Source organism: Rhinichthys klamathensis, unplaced genomic scaffold (assembly GCF_029890125.1).
Source record: "Rhinichthys klamathensis goyatoka isolate OS25496 unplaced genomic scaffold, OSU_Roscu_1.1 h1tg000567l_1, whole genome shotgun sequence".
In the NCBI taxonomy this organism is placed as follows: Eukaryota; Metazoa; Chordata; class Actinopteri; order Cypriniformes; family Leuciscidae; genus Rhinichthys; species Rhinichthys klamathensis.
The window spans coordinates 222195-237258 of NW_026607033.1; the positions used below are offsets into that span (position 1 = coordinate 222195).

Genomic DNA, 15064 nt, shown 5'->3' on the forward strand with positions numbered 1-15064 from the left:
TTATATCTTTTAGATGTAAAACATCCACGTTGTGTATCACCAAAATCAGTGCCGGTATTGAGTGCTTTAGTTGCAAAACTTAAATGTAAGAAACTTGATGATGATGATTATTATAATTTTTTTACTGAAGTTGTGATTACAAATTACTTTATTTGAATGTGTTTGAGTGTATTTTCATCCGTCGGTATGATAGAATTGACGTTATTACGTCATTGTGTGAATGACGTCATTCCTGGGGATGTAAAAGACCTGGTGAACCGGTTTATTAAAACAAACTGTCCAAAAGAACCAGACTTCGCACCACTAATTCTAATATGCTGATTTGCTGCTCTGGAAACATTTTTAATCATTATCAATGTTGAAAGCAGTTGTGCTACATAATATGTCTGTGGAAACAGTGAAACATTTCTTCAAGATGAAAAAAAGTTTTGATGAATAAAAAGTTAAAAAGAACATAATTTATTTGAAATAGAAATCTGTTCTAACATTATAAATATATTTACTGTCACTTTTGATCAATTTAATGCATCCATGTTAAATTAAAGTACTTATTCATTCAAAAAACGTACTGATCACAAACTTTTGGACGGTAGTGTATATAATGGACTGAAAAGAAGTTGAATGTTAATAATAAAAACAAAAACGAGTAATAACAAATATAAGTTACATGAAATATATTTGTTTGTCATTATATTTCAGGTCCGTGTCATCATGAATGTGGAGATCAGGGCTGCGATGGGCCGGACGCTGATCATTGCCTCAACTGCATTCACTTCAGTCTGGGCAGCCTCAAAACTGGCAGGTAAAGCTGTCGTCTAGAATGAGAATGAGTTTACTGTTATAGATAGTTGTGGGCAGAATGTCCAAATGAGTCCAAATGTCCAAAGTCATGGTATATGAGTGTTTTTTTATGTTTCCCACTTAAAATATAATGGTATTATAGTATGGTACTTTATAAATGTACTTAAGCAAAATAGTCAACTATATATAGAGAATATATAGTATATTACTGTAGTTTAGAATATTTTTTTTGCTTTCCCCATTGTCAAATATATAAATAGATTCATGCTTCCCTCATTTTTCTTCATCTCTTGTCCTCCTCATAGGACATGTGTTAGTCACTGTCCACTAGGCTACTTTGAGGACGAAGACGCCCGTAGATGTCGTCGCTGCAACAGAGGCTGTGAGAAATGTGTCGGTCGTGGACCGAATGAGTGCAGATCTTGCCGGAGAGGTCTTTATTTCTACTCAAAGGAGAGCGCCTGTGTGGAAACTTGTCCCACTGGTTGCTTCAATGACGAGGGTGAGTCCAACAAAGATGGGACTCCCATTGTTGCATTGCATGTTTATTGAGCTGAACTTTCTGAATTACCTTATGTGTCCAATAAATTAGGTGTAGGATGTACTTTAAAAACCATTTTCATTCAGATATTGCTAGTAAATTTCACAAATAATTACAAAGAAATTATAAAACATTGAATTATATGTGTTATTGTTAAGTAGAATGACTGAAATCGACAGAAAGACTCCAATAATCCTTTAATGCTTTTATGAGGTAATTTTCCATTTATTTCCCTTTATTGATTTAACTGGTGCTGTTAAACTAAAGCGACTTACAAATGAGAAACATCATAAGTTAAGCGATTTATCATAGAAGAGCCAACAAACAATACATACTAAAGGTTAGACAGAGACCTGGAGAGGCCTACAACCCACAGTCTCTTGCACCCACTGTGTAATTTGGTGGAGGATTGGTGATGATCTGGTGATTCTTTAGTAAGGCTAGAATCGGGCAGATACATCTTTGGGAAGGATGCATAACTCAAGCCACGTACAAGATTATCCTGAAAGAAAAGTTGTGTATATATACACTGACCAGCCACTTTATTCTTCGTGGCATAGATTTAACAAGGTGCTGGGAACATTCCTCAGATTTTGGTCCATATTAACATGATAGCATCACGCAGTTGCTGCAGATTTGCCGGCTGCACATCCATGATGTGAATCTCCCGTTCCACCACATCCCAAAGGTCCTCAATCAGATTGAGATCTGGTGACTGTGGGAGGCCATTTGAGTATAGTGAACTCATTGTCATGTTCAAGAAACCAGTTTGAGATGATTTGAGCTTTGTGACATCGTGCGCTATCCTGCTGAAAGTAGCCATCAGAAGATGGGTACACTGTGGTCATAAAAGGATGGACATGGCCAGCCCAGCAACAATAGCCTATCCTGGCTGTGGCGTTTAAATTATGCTCAATTGGTACTAAAGGGCCCAAAGTGTGCCAAGAAAATATCACCCACACATTACACCACCACCAGCCTGAACCGTTGATACAAGGATCCATGCTTTCATGTTGTTTACACCAAATTCTCACCCTACCATCTAAATGTCTTGGCAGAAATCAAGACTCATCAGACCAGGCAATGTTTTTCCAATCTTCTATTGTCCAATTTTGGTGAGCCTTTGCGAATTGCCGCTTCAGTTCCCTGTTTAGCAGACAGGAGTGTTACCCGGTGTGTTCTTCTGCTGCTGTAGTCCATCTGCTTCAAGGCTCAACATGTTGTGCGTTCAGAGATGCCCTTCTGCAGATCTCAGTTGTAACGAGTGCTTTTTTAAGTTACTGTTGCCTTTCAGCTTGAACCATTTAAAAAGAATCATTATATATTTAATTCATACAGTGAAGACTGAGCAGTGTTTTATTTTTTACTTTTAATTTTCCAATTTCTGTTGTTAAATAAACCTAATGTAGGCCTACCTGAAACCCTAAACCATCTGGTTTACACTGACATTAAAATGACACTTACTTTTTATGGAGCTAATGCTACAGTTAAACACAGCTGTTCACTTTCAGAAGTTGTGGGGATGCTTTCTTCTCACAAAAAGAATGTGAAACATGTTTGTTGGTTATATCAATTTCAGTTTTTAAACATAATTTGAATTAATTTTACACACGCATTATCGTATCGCATATCGAATATCTCATTATAGAATGAGTTATCGCAATCGTATTTTTCTTCAATATTGTGCATCCCTAATATAAATATATATAATCAAAGAAAATCTGGAACATGCTAATGATGCCTTAAAGAAATAGTTCACCTAAACATGAAAATAATGATGTTAAAACTATGAGCAGATTTTACAGGTTTGAAACGACACGAGGGTGAATAAATAGTGTCAGAATTTTCATTTATTATCAACTTCCTTTAAAATACTGCCTATATAATCCCAGAACAGAGCATGTTTGCATCATTCAGCACTGAAGCGTGGCGCCCCATGTGCACAGAGCAAAAGAATAGCGTCGTTTACATCTGTCTGACTAATTTTGCATTTGCATGTGGGGTGTTCTGGGTTTATTGTCCCTTGTTGTTTCCATCTTGTTGATAACAGATGCTGGGATAGAGATGTGCTCTAGTTATCTCCACAAATCAGCTTGTTGATTGAACGTCTTTCACAGTCCGCCTGTGATGTGTACGAGGATGATAAAAGCCAGCAAAGACTTGGTTTATCACTGTTTGTGCACGCTGTCCTCAGCTGTTGAACACATGCAGAGCCGTGCATGTGAAACAGATGTTGATGATGGGATATGTGTTTAGTGGCAACTTGAATGGATGAAATTTGCACATACCCAAGTATGAATTGCATCCAGATGCATTTAGATATTTCACTCACTGGTAATCAGTGAAAATTAAAAGCAATATAAAAACTATGATTGAATGCTAGTGCACTAGCACTGGCGTACCTCAAAAATCATGGGGGACCAGTGGTGACATCATGCTCAAGTATTTTGGATATAAAATTAAATTTTTTCTCTTTCCTTGTGCTAAAGTATCTTCCGTTCACCATTCTAGATTTCTAGAATCCAAATTCTAAACCTTGTGGGCTAAAAATTTTGTGTAATGATTTCCATTACACGAGAGTAGATGTTAAAACTTCATGCTGATTTGTACTCGGCTTTCGCCGAGATAAGCACAAACTAAGACGTAGCTTTACAGTAACCTATGCTTCTCCATCCATTTACGCTTCCTTCCATATGGTGATGTGAATCTCCTTCTGTCCGGCGTTAACGGCTGCAGTGTACTTGGCGCGTCAGCACACACAACGGCTGCAACTACAGTGTGGTCTCCCCGGTGGACCAGCACGACAACGGACAACCGAGTAGGGGACATCTCTAGGGTCTTCAAGTGGGCACCTTCCGTCCTCAGTGTTTCGTCGACTAGCCCACGACACCTCAAGAGGGCTCGACAGTGACTCTGGCGTCCCAGAGTCACCCCCCTCCCTCCCCCACTCAACTCCGCCCAGCTTACTGACCTTTACATCCCTCCTGCTGCTGAGGTTGCTCCTTCCTCGTAGTTCACATGTGACCTAACCACAATCTCACAATCTCTCCGCAACCCAACCATACGCGCCAACCCGTTTGACTAAGGCTGTCGAGCCCCACTGTCTTCGTTAAAGTAGGTTCAGTGGCAACGGTTCCGTATGGCATACTACCTACCGCAAAACACAATATCTGCCCAAACACCAACCCTCATTCACGCAATATACACAGAAACGTAATAACTGTAATTACTATGCAAACTATACAAATAAACCAACAGACTCTTCAAGTTTTTCAAGAATTCTTCGAAACCGTAGCGTGGCGGCCTGTACACAGCCAGCCAGAATCTTTCCGTATCAACCACAGCCAGTTGCTGCTCCTCTCTGCTGCTTCAGATAAGTTCTTTACTGTGCGACGCAACTCTTGGCCACTGAATCCGACGTCTCTGAGGAACCGGGTTGTAGAGTGTGCCACAAATCCTCGACAACCCACTTCCACTGGATAAACCTGGACTCTCCATCCTCGCTGTTCTGCTTCAGTGGCCAGATGAGCATACCGCAGTTTCTTCCTCTCATATGCCTAATCTACAGCATCCTCCCATGGCACTGTTAACTCTATCAGGTGAACAAGGCGTGCTGATCCAGACCACAAAACAATATCTGGTCGGAGGTTAGTGGTGGCAATCTCAGGTGGAAAAATAAGCCGTTGATCAAGATCAGCCAGCATTTTCCAGTCCCTAGCAGCTTCCAGTTGTCCTGGGCGAGAATTGGTTTTAACACCTTTCCTTGGTGGTTGCTCTCCTGGGCGGAGGAATATTGTCTTCTGTGTGTAATGTTTTGCTAGAACAGGTGGGAACTTATTGGTCATGTTACGCTTGCCTTCCAATGCTAAAGCCAAACATCGCAGTCAAAAAGCATCTTAACTTTTTAGTATAATCAAATGATGAATAAAGAGATGTTTCACAGATATTGCTTGTAATTCATGCATCACTATTGTAATGCGAGCTGAGAGCATTGCATTGTGGGAAACCATACCCGGTGCAATCTGGTATGCTGCACATTTGAACACAAATATAGGACGCATATCAAATGAGAAATGTTATTGTGCACAGACAAAACATTTTCGTAAAGAATGAACCGTGAAGACTGCAGCAATATTGGGGGTATAAAGGGTACGCACTGACGTCACTTTCTCGCCGGGACGCCCCCTCAGCAGGACTGAGTGGCAAAACATCCTGCAGCATGACTGGAATTAATTGGGGAAACTGTGAAAACGAGAGTAAAACAAACAATTATCTGCTTAAATATAAGGCAGTTGAACTCGACTGTTCCTTACAAATGAAAAGAACCAGTGGTCCATGGACATTGACGTGGCCAGGAATCGGATTTCCTGACATTACATGCAACTGATTTCGACGCAAGGGAAATACATAAAGCAAAGTCTGTGAACACTTTACGCCAGAACTCTATAAATACAATATGGGTCTAAATCCAGATGATAACTTATATCAATGGTATATCGTCCTATCGCCCAGCCCTAAAACATATTAAAGCACCGAGGCATTATACATAACATTATGACTTTATGTAAAGCTGTTTGGAAGTGCTGACTTGATGCTTGATCGATCTTCAAGATGGGATAAAAGTGACAAGGACATCAATTGATATTCTAGTTGTATTTATATACACTTTTAAAGTCATGTGGATAACTGTCAGCTGTTACCGTCATGAAGACAATACGGAGTTCTGCGGTGTAAATTGAATCTATTTAAGAACTCTTTTGTGTACATATCTATTTATGTATCTAAATTTGCTTTGTATGGAAGACTGGGTTTCACTAACATTATCCAGCAGAACCTGATTTCCCCAAGTGCAACATGTTCCTGGATCAACCCCTTTGTAGAACACAAGGCTCATCATAATTTTTTTTTTTTAATAAACACGGACAAAAACTTTACAGTTACGCAGAATATAAAATGATGAATAATTAATTGACGAGTTTTCAAAACAAAATATAACCTAGGGTATAATTACTTACTGTGACGTCGTGTGCATGACCTCTATTGTATGAGTAGTACGGTAGTATGTCTGTCTTTGATTGTCTATGTGATCTTCCTGTCATTTTCCTTTCAGGCCAGAGACGTTGCCTGAAGTGTCATGAGAACTGTTTGAAATGCTTGAGAGATGCAGACAGATGCACTTCCTGTAAGGATGGCTTCAGGTAATACAAATAAAAAGCATGTTCACTGCAAAAAAAAAAAAAACTGATTAGAAAGAAATGCTCAACTTCATGTCCAGTGTTGAACTGCTGTGGTCATTTAGAATGCGTCCCGAGAACATTTGATTATTGTTGTATTTGGTGCTGGATTGTTGCTTAAAGGAATAGTTCACTTAAATATGAAAATGGTTTCAAACCTGTATGAATTTCTCTCTTCTGCTGAACACAAAGGAAGATATTTTGAAGAATGTCGGTAACTAAACAGTTGATGGACCCCATTGACTTCCATAGTATTTATTTTTCTACTATGGAAGTCAATGGGGTCCATCAACTGTCTGGTTACTGACATTCTTCAAAATATCTTCCTTTGTGTTCAGCAGAAGAAAGAAATTCATACAGGTTTGAAATAACTTGAGGGTGAGTAAATGATGACAGAATTTTCATTTTTAAGTGAACTATTCCTTTAATTGCAGTCTAAATAAAAGCAAATGTTTGCAACTATTAAGCATTTAAAAGTCTCTTGTAACCAATAAACTTTCACTCCCAGAACTGTGACCCCTCTTTGCACAATATATTAAGTTTTGAATTCTCATGACGTACTGGTGCAGATGAAATAGCGTAAGAAGTGAGGCTTTGGGGTTTTGTGTCGGTTTAGGACATCTAGAATGCATCTGGTCATCTTTATGTATGCAGTCTTTACTGTGGTTTAGTCGAGCCGTACTGAGACAGACCGGGCTTTAGTTCTTGAAAGGCAGTCTGGTCTTGTGAAGGGTAAAACGCTGCATGCTGTACGCCGTGACCTCTTTACAGCATTTAATCTGTCAGGGTTATATATTGTGATGTGCTGTGTTTTGAAGCGCGGATAGAGACCGAATGCCTGGAGTCTTTTAGATTCACATTCTCTGCGTCATACTTGCTCGAATGATTATTGAAACGGTTCTCTTCCCCTGTCATTTTCAACCACTGACCCACAGTTCCTTAACAAAACAGTTTTTTGAGCCAAGACTCAGTGTGAAGAAGATTGTTGAGTTGTTTCTCAGCCACACATTAAGCCTGGTCTCGGATTCAGATTAACTGGTATCTCTGATTTGTTTGAAAATATAATTTACTTCAACATCGGTTTTAGTCTGTGCCATATTTAGAGCACTAAAAGCTTAAAGGGGACGTTTAGACCACATCTACATGTTTGGAGCAAGAGCTGTCACAATTATACATTTTATCTGGAGATTAATTGTTAAACAAAGCAATTAACAATTGAATTGACTATTTTTGTGCATGTTGGATATAGTGTGAAATAATGTATTATTTTCTTTAAGGTTAGTGAAATAATGCACGTTAAAGTGACAAGTATTAAAATACTTTATTTATTTTTTAAATATATAATAGAAGACCACTCTGTAATAATAACTTGGATTAATTGAATAATGTTAATTGTTAAACAATATAAGTAAAGGATAATGTACATCCAGCCGGATTGCAGAATAAACCCTGACAGGGTGATCAGGATCTTGCGTCAGCCTGAAGGGGTTTATTCTGCGATAACAACCGGCTCGATGTGCATCATCCCGCTTATTAAATGGCTACTTGCCACATAAGTAAATAATTAGGCATGACATATTGATCTGAGTCGAAATATTGTATTAGCTCTTTAAACACAAAACTTCCACAGGGAAAAACCATTCCTAGCAAGCGTAAAGAGCAGACTTAAGTGACAGTTACCCGGATGAGCCTGTGTTATCAGTTTTTACCGGTTGTTATCAGGGGATAACATACCGCTGAATGGCGCAATTGACCAATCAGAATCAAGTATTCCACAGAGCCGTGTGATAATAGCAGTTAACAAATGAATGGTCTATTTTTGTGCATGTTGGTTACTGTGTGAACTTGGAAATAATGTTATATTTGTTAAGGGTTAGTAAAATAATTGACATGGTAAAGTGACAAATATACTATTTTCTTTTATTAAAAAACGTTATTATTTATTTCTATAATATATCATGGAAATTCCACTTTGATGTTATAATATAATTATAATATAATATTAATAATTATGGTAAACAGTATTTTTGTGCATGTTGGCTACAGTGTCAACTTGGAAATAGTTCATTATATACACAAATATACTATTCTAAATATTAAAATACTTTATTATTTATTTCTATAATATAATGGAAAGTCCACTGGTATAATAATAATAATAATACTATAGCTATACAATTTTACAAATAACAATTATATATTTAGTTTTTCTCTTGGTGTGAATAGTCTTAAGTTGCATAAACAAGTGTTGATATGTAAATGGGGTTATCACATGTTTATGTTTTGATATAACTGTTTTGCTTTCCATGATGTGACCACTTGCAATGAATTGTGATATGAGTTTAATCTTTCCTCCTCCTCTTTTTTCCTGATTAAAGTCTGGCAGGAATGACCTGCGTTCCGGAGTGTTCCAATGGAACTTATTTTAACTTGGAAGAAATGAAGTGCAGCCCTTGCCACATCTCCTGCTCCACATGCACAGGTCATTTTTTATTCCATTCTATTCTATTCTATTCCAATTTGCTGTACTTGCGGTAAATATCACAGCCACAAGCAATTTTTCATCAATTATATTCAGAACAAACGCATAATTTTATACAACAAACAATAAACAAACATTCCTAGTAGTATCTTAAGGGTTAATACAGATTAATTGATAACGGCCCAATTTTCAGCTTTTTTCTTCTCTGGTCTTCAAGGTCCACCATCCTGAATAGTTAATCTCCAACCCTGAACAAAAACACATCAGAACAAACTAATTAAGATCTTCAGGATAATTCGAAAATTACAAACGGGTAAACTGCCACAGAGGGCCTTAGGGGCCAGAGTTTAGAAACCTTGATATACATCAATAAATCATTGTGAGTCTCATTCAGAATCATTGAGTTCACTCACAGGACTTTGCATGTGCAGAGCTGACTCAAATATAACTCATAGAATATGAAATGAACTGAATGCAGATGTAGAGGAATGAGATCAGATGTCTTGCCTAACTTGCTTACCACAGGAGCAGAATCAATTCGCAGTGAGAAACGCAAGAGTAAAGAGTTTGTCTTGTTTTCAGGACAGCGGGAGTGAAAGAGCCCCTGCCAGTCCTGTATCACTATTGCTACTCAGCCATAGAACTTAATTAACTTAGTTAATTATACCAGCCCACCAGAGACGACTGATAAGCCGTGAGTTGTTTGCTTTCCAAGTTCGCTGAAATGTGGAGAGCTGATGTTGTAGACACAGCGTGGCGGAGGGAAGTAAATTGACAGATTAACCCGAATATGTGTGTGTGTGTGTGTGTTAGAGTGTGTGTGTGTTTGTACCTCATTTAACATAGTCATGGACTCTATTTCAAACCCTATATTGAGCTGCCTAAGCATTTTAAGACATAAAGTAGCATGACATGCATTTGTGGAGACGTGACGTCAATCCCTCAATGCACTTGAACTTCATTCAATAGTCGTCGGGAAAGAAGTCTCTTGTGCTGCAAAAATAAAAACAGTAATATTGTGAAATATTATTACAATTTAAAATAATCAATTATCATGAATGAATTATCATGGTTGAAAACAGTTGTGCTGCTTCATATTTTTTGATGAATAGAAAGTTTAAAAGAACAGCATTTATTTGAAATAGAAATCTTTTGTAACATTATGAATGCCTTTACTGTCATTAAACCTTTTTGATTAGTTTAATGCATACTTGAGGAATTAATGTATACATTTCTTTCAAATAAAAGAAAGTCTTACTGACCCCAAACTTTTCAATGATAGCATATGTGCTTTTGATTATCGTGTGCAAGCATCTTTAAAAGAGATCACATGGTTGGCCTACAGAAGAAAGTCTCTTGTAGTCTTGCTTTAATCCTAGAGATGAGCTGATCAGCTGGCAAGAAAGCAGACAAGAAAGTCACCTTTGTCGACTGATCTTGTGTGCAGCGAATCATCTGTCATCTTCAGCTGAACCCGGTACTTTGTGTCAGGCCACTGTTGTTGTACTGATTAATGATAACATTGTTAACATCAGCCTCTATCACCAGCCCTCCCAAATACGCCTCAAGCAAAGACCCCAATGAAATACAAATATAAATAATGGAAAACCGATTCCAGACCACCAGCATTGAGCTAATAGTGTGTTTGTGTTTGCAGGGCCGGGACTGGAGGAGTGCATTCAGTGTGCGCCTGACTTCCTACAGCAGGAGTGGCGGTGCGTTCGGACATGTGCTCCCGGGTACTACAGGAGCGAGGCAGCGGGATTCTCACAGAGGATGTGCCGCAAGTGAGTCATGCACACGTCTCAAATGACGACTGTACTATTGAAAGTTGTGCATTCAGACCGAAACCAAAGCCGCCTTTCCACTGCACATGACATTCGGACACCACTGCTGGAATTCGCCCCTTAGTGGCAGGCGTAATCAACTTTCATTATGATCTTACGAGGCAACAAGTCTTGGCGTATCTAGCCTAGTATTTCCATGCAGTTGTATTATTCTGCATTTTACAGTAACATTAATATTTGTTAACACAGTGGTTGAAAAACTTGCAATGAAGTAAAGAAGTGCAACTGCAAGAGCCTTTATCCTCCAAACATTCACCGTGGTGGAATGAATAAATGAATGCAAACAATAAACATCTATGCACATAGGACAAATGACCGCCAATCATTTTATGGAGATTGTTTCTGATAGAGTTTAACGAAGTATTAAAAGGGTCCCCATTATGCTTTTTTTTTACCATGAAAAAGGTCTGCAAAGTTACAAAGCACAAATTCACTTCAAATGGAGTTATTCTCTATATGTAAGCACTGTTTCTGAACGCCCTGAAACGCCAGTTTTCTTCCGGGAACGTACATGTCACAATATTCGTCATTCAAATAATTCCCGCCTAAGGCATAAGCAGAATATAGGGGCGTGGCCTGGTTGAGTTGCGTTAAGGAACTCGCGGTTATGGTAATTTCTTAAAGGGGTCATAATGTAGTATTAACTTTGATACCCACGCTCTATTATAGTCATTTCATGCCCTTCTAAAAAAGAAAAATTGGAAAAAAATAAACACAGAGCTCGTTTGACCCGTTATTTCTGAATGCATTATTGTCTCGCGAGATCTGATGCGAGGTTTTGGCTGTCGTGGACGGTCATTTTAATAATGCAAATGAGGGGCGCGTTGATTGGTGGCAGGAAGGAGGGGGCTTGACACCGCAGGTAACTTCAGCATATCATTCCAAAAAGAGATCATGGCGCAAATTGTTAATGAACCCGACCTGGCCGCGACCTACGGGATTCAACCATATATGTTTGAGCCAGACTCTGAACCAGAGCTGGAAACGGAAGAGGAACAACAGTCAATTGAAGGACGTCTACATCAACATGTCTCTGAATGGTAAAGACAATTTTTTTGACTGAGACATACACTCACCGGCCACTTTATTAGGTACACCTGTCCAACTGCTCGTTAACACCTAATTTCTAAGCAGCCAATCACATGGCGGCAACTCAGTGCATTTAGGCATGTAGACATGGTCAAGACAATCTCCTGCAGTTCAAACCGAGCATCAGTATGGGGAAGAAAGGTGATTTGAGTGACTTTGAACGTGGCATGATTGATGGTGCCAGAAGGGCTGGTCTGAGTATTTCAGAAACTGCTAATCTACTGGGATTTTCACGCACAACCATCTCTAGGGTTTACAGAGAATGGTCCGAAAAAGAAAAAACATCCAGTGAGCGGCAGTTCTGTGGGCGGAAATGCCTTGTTGATGCCAGAGGTCAGAGGAGAATGGCCAGACTGGTTTGAGCTGATAGAAGGGCAACAGTGACTGAAATAACCACTCGTTACAACCGAGGTATGCAGCAAAGCATTTGTGAAGCCACAACACGCACAACCTTGAGGCGGATGGGCTACAACAGCAGAAGACTCCACCAGGTACCACTCATCTCCACTACAAATAGGAAAAAGAGGCTACAATTTGCAAGAGCTCACCAAAATTGAACAGTTGAAGACTGGAAAAATGTTGCCTGGTCTGATGAGTCTCGATTTCTGTTGAGACATTCAGATGTTAGAGTCAGAATTTGGCGTAAACAGAATGAGAACATGGAACCATCATGCCTTGTTACCACTGTGCAGGCTGGTGGTGGTGGTGTAATGGTGTGGGGGATGTTTTCCTGGCACACTTTAGGCCCCTTAGTGCCAATTGGGCATCGTTTAAATGCCACGGCCTACCTGAGCATTGTTTCTGACCATGTCCATCCCTTTATGGCCACCATGTACCCATCCTCTGATGGCTACTTCCACCATGTCACAAAGCTCTAATCATTTCAAATTGGTTTCTTGAACATGACAATGAGTTCACTGTACTAAAATGGCCTCCACAGTCACCAGATCTCAACCCAATAGAGCATCTTTGGGATGTGGTGGAACGGGAGATTCGCATCATGGATGTGCAGCCGACAAATCTGCGGCAACTGTGTGATGCCATCATGTCAATATGGACCAAACTCCCTGAGGAATGCTTCCAGCACCTTGTTGAATCTATGCCACGAAGAATTGAGGCAGTTCTGAAGGCAAAAGGGGGTCCAACCCGTTACTAGCATGGGGTACCTAATAAAGTGGCCGGTGAGTGTACATTAACATCAGTAACGAGCTAAAACGTTTTTTTGCTATTTTCTCCCACATAAGTTTAGCTTTAATTTAATGTAGATTACATTAACGGAGATGTAGTCTACTATATTTTCAGCTTACAGTGGTTATAGAGATTAACGTTTGCTATAATGTGTTGTTTTTGCCTTTTTTGACGTTGTGGTTTTTTAGATATTTAATCATTTTCATCTGCAGACATGTAACGTTATGTTTTTCTTTGTTTATTAATTCTTGACTGTTTTTAAATTTATCTATCCTTATCTATTATATAAAAAAATCAATACAATGATATGTTGTCATTGTTATATTATATACGATTATATTAAATAATAGCTGTATCATTTTCTACTCCTGTACCGTAACTAACGTTACTGTAGTGTAAAACAAAGTGGAAAGATGTGGCTAGCATTCGTAGAGTCCATTAACCGCATTAGTAGTTAGCTGCTGTTTGTTACACAAAATATAGAAATAAAAACACAGTCTTACCGTTTCAAATTCAGGCAAGTCCCTGATTGTTGGAATGGCACCTTTTTCCAAACGTAGCTTCGATGCCAACTTCGCCTGATATTGCCCCAAATTTGTAAAAGATTCTTTTGTGAAATGTTTAGCGCAGACACCTAACGTTGAGCAAGTTGAGATGGTTGTTGGAACAGCGTCATTAAAAATAAATTTCATCCACTTGTCCCTTGTAGTTTGGTCAGTTTTGGGTAAAGAAAAAACATTAGAATGTGGATTATGACAGTCAACCACAGAGCAACTCACGTGTGCACTACGTTTCTGATTCTTTCTTGACTGAATATGATGGGGAGAGGGGCAGGGCGGGCCTCCTCTGCGGTGTCCATATATGGTATATCCGGCCCCGTCTTGACGTCAAGTCGGGGGAGAAATTGAAATCTCGTATTTGAGTGCGCGTGCACGTGGGCTAGTTTAAGAACCCTGGGGTAAACAAACGCTTCACTTTTGAATATCGGCATCCCGGCCAATGTATAATCGTTAGTCAATCATAACATGCATTGATTCTCATGGAAAAGTGAAAATTGCACATTATGACTCCTTTAAACACGCTTGAAGCAGTTGACCCATCAGAGCACATTGTGCTTTCAGAAGGAGGGGCTTCATAGAGACCTGAGCTAAACAGAGCGTTACTGACAGACTGGGAAAAGAGGTGCTGCAACAATGTCAGATATGAGAAACTTTATGTGTTTTTTGAACATACAAGCATGAAAACCTATTCTAGTAGACCCCAAAAACAAAATCAAGCCTTTGAAAAAGGGCATAATATGCCCCTTTTAATAATTCTCACCTCGCGCACTCTGATTTAATTGGAAATACAGGTGCCATGACAACACCTTTATACCATATAGGTAGAGGAATTTGCCAAAAAAAAAAAAAAGGTTGTATGTGACCGACTGTTCAGTAAAGCTTGACGGACAATATAGTGGATGGCAAAAAGGCTTATCAGTGCGGCGATTTGATTGGCTACTTGGGATGTCACTCGCCATTTGGGTTCTTGGGTTATGAATATGCAATTTTATACATTTTTGAAAGTGACAACTGGAGCACACCTTTATGATGCTTTAAAATGATAATGCATTTGATTAAACATTTTTCTTAAGATATTTATGATTAAAGATGTTTAATATTTAAAGGTTACATTAAAGTTATTTTCCTCATAAAATGTACAGAGTCATTTTTTTTTAGTTTATACTTGCTTTATTTTTTATCTCCATATCAGTGATCAATAAGCTATCTGTTTTGCAGATAAAATCAGAGAGAACCAGCACAGATCTTTCATGTATGGGTGAGATTTACAACTCCATCACGGCATTTTAGATTCCTGTAATGTGCAGCATAAGGGAGGTGGG

The 15064-nt window shown here is 39.0% G+C and overlaps 1 protein-coding gene across 2 annotated transcripts in view; it reads left to right on the forward strand.

Annotated features, from left to right (window-relative positions):
* Window positions 1-15064, forward strand: part of pcsk6 (proprotein convertase subtilisin/kexin type 6) — a 91491-nt gene that overhangs the window by 69202 nt on the left and 7225 nt on the right. For both annotated transcript variants that reach the window (XM_056239597.1, XM_056239598.1), the window contains 5 exons: window positions 700-802; window positions 1107-1303; window positions 6453-6540; window positions 8955-9058; window positions 10716-10845. In XM_056239597.1, coding sequence (XP_056095572.1) covers window positions 700-802; window positions 1107-1303; window positions 6453-6540; window positions 8955-9058; window positions 10716-10845 — 622 coding nt within the window. The remainder of the gene's footprint in view (window positions 1-699; window positions 803-1106; window positions 1304-6452; window positions 6541-8954; window positions 9059-10715; window positions 10846-15064) is intronic.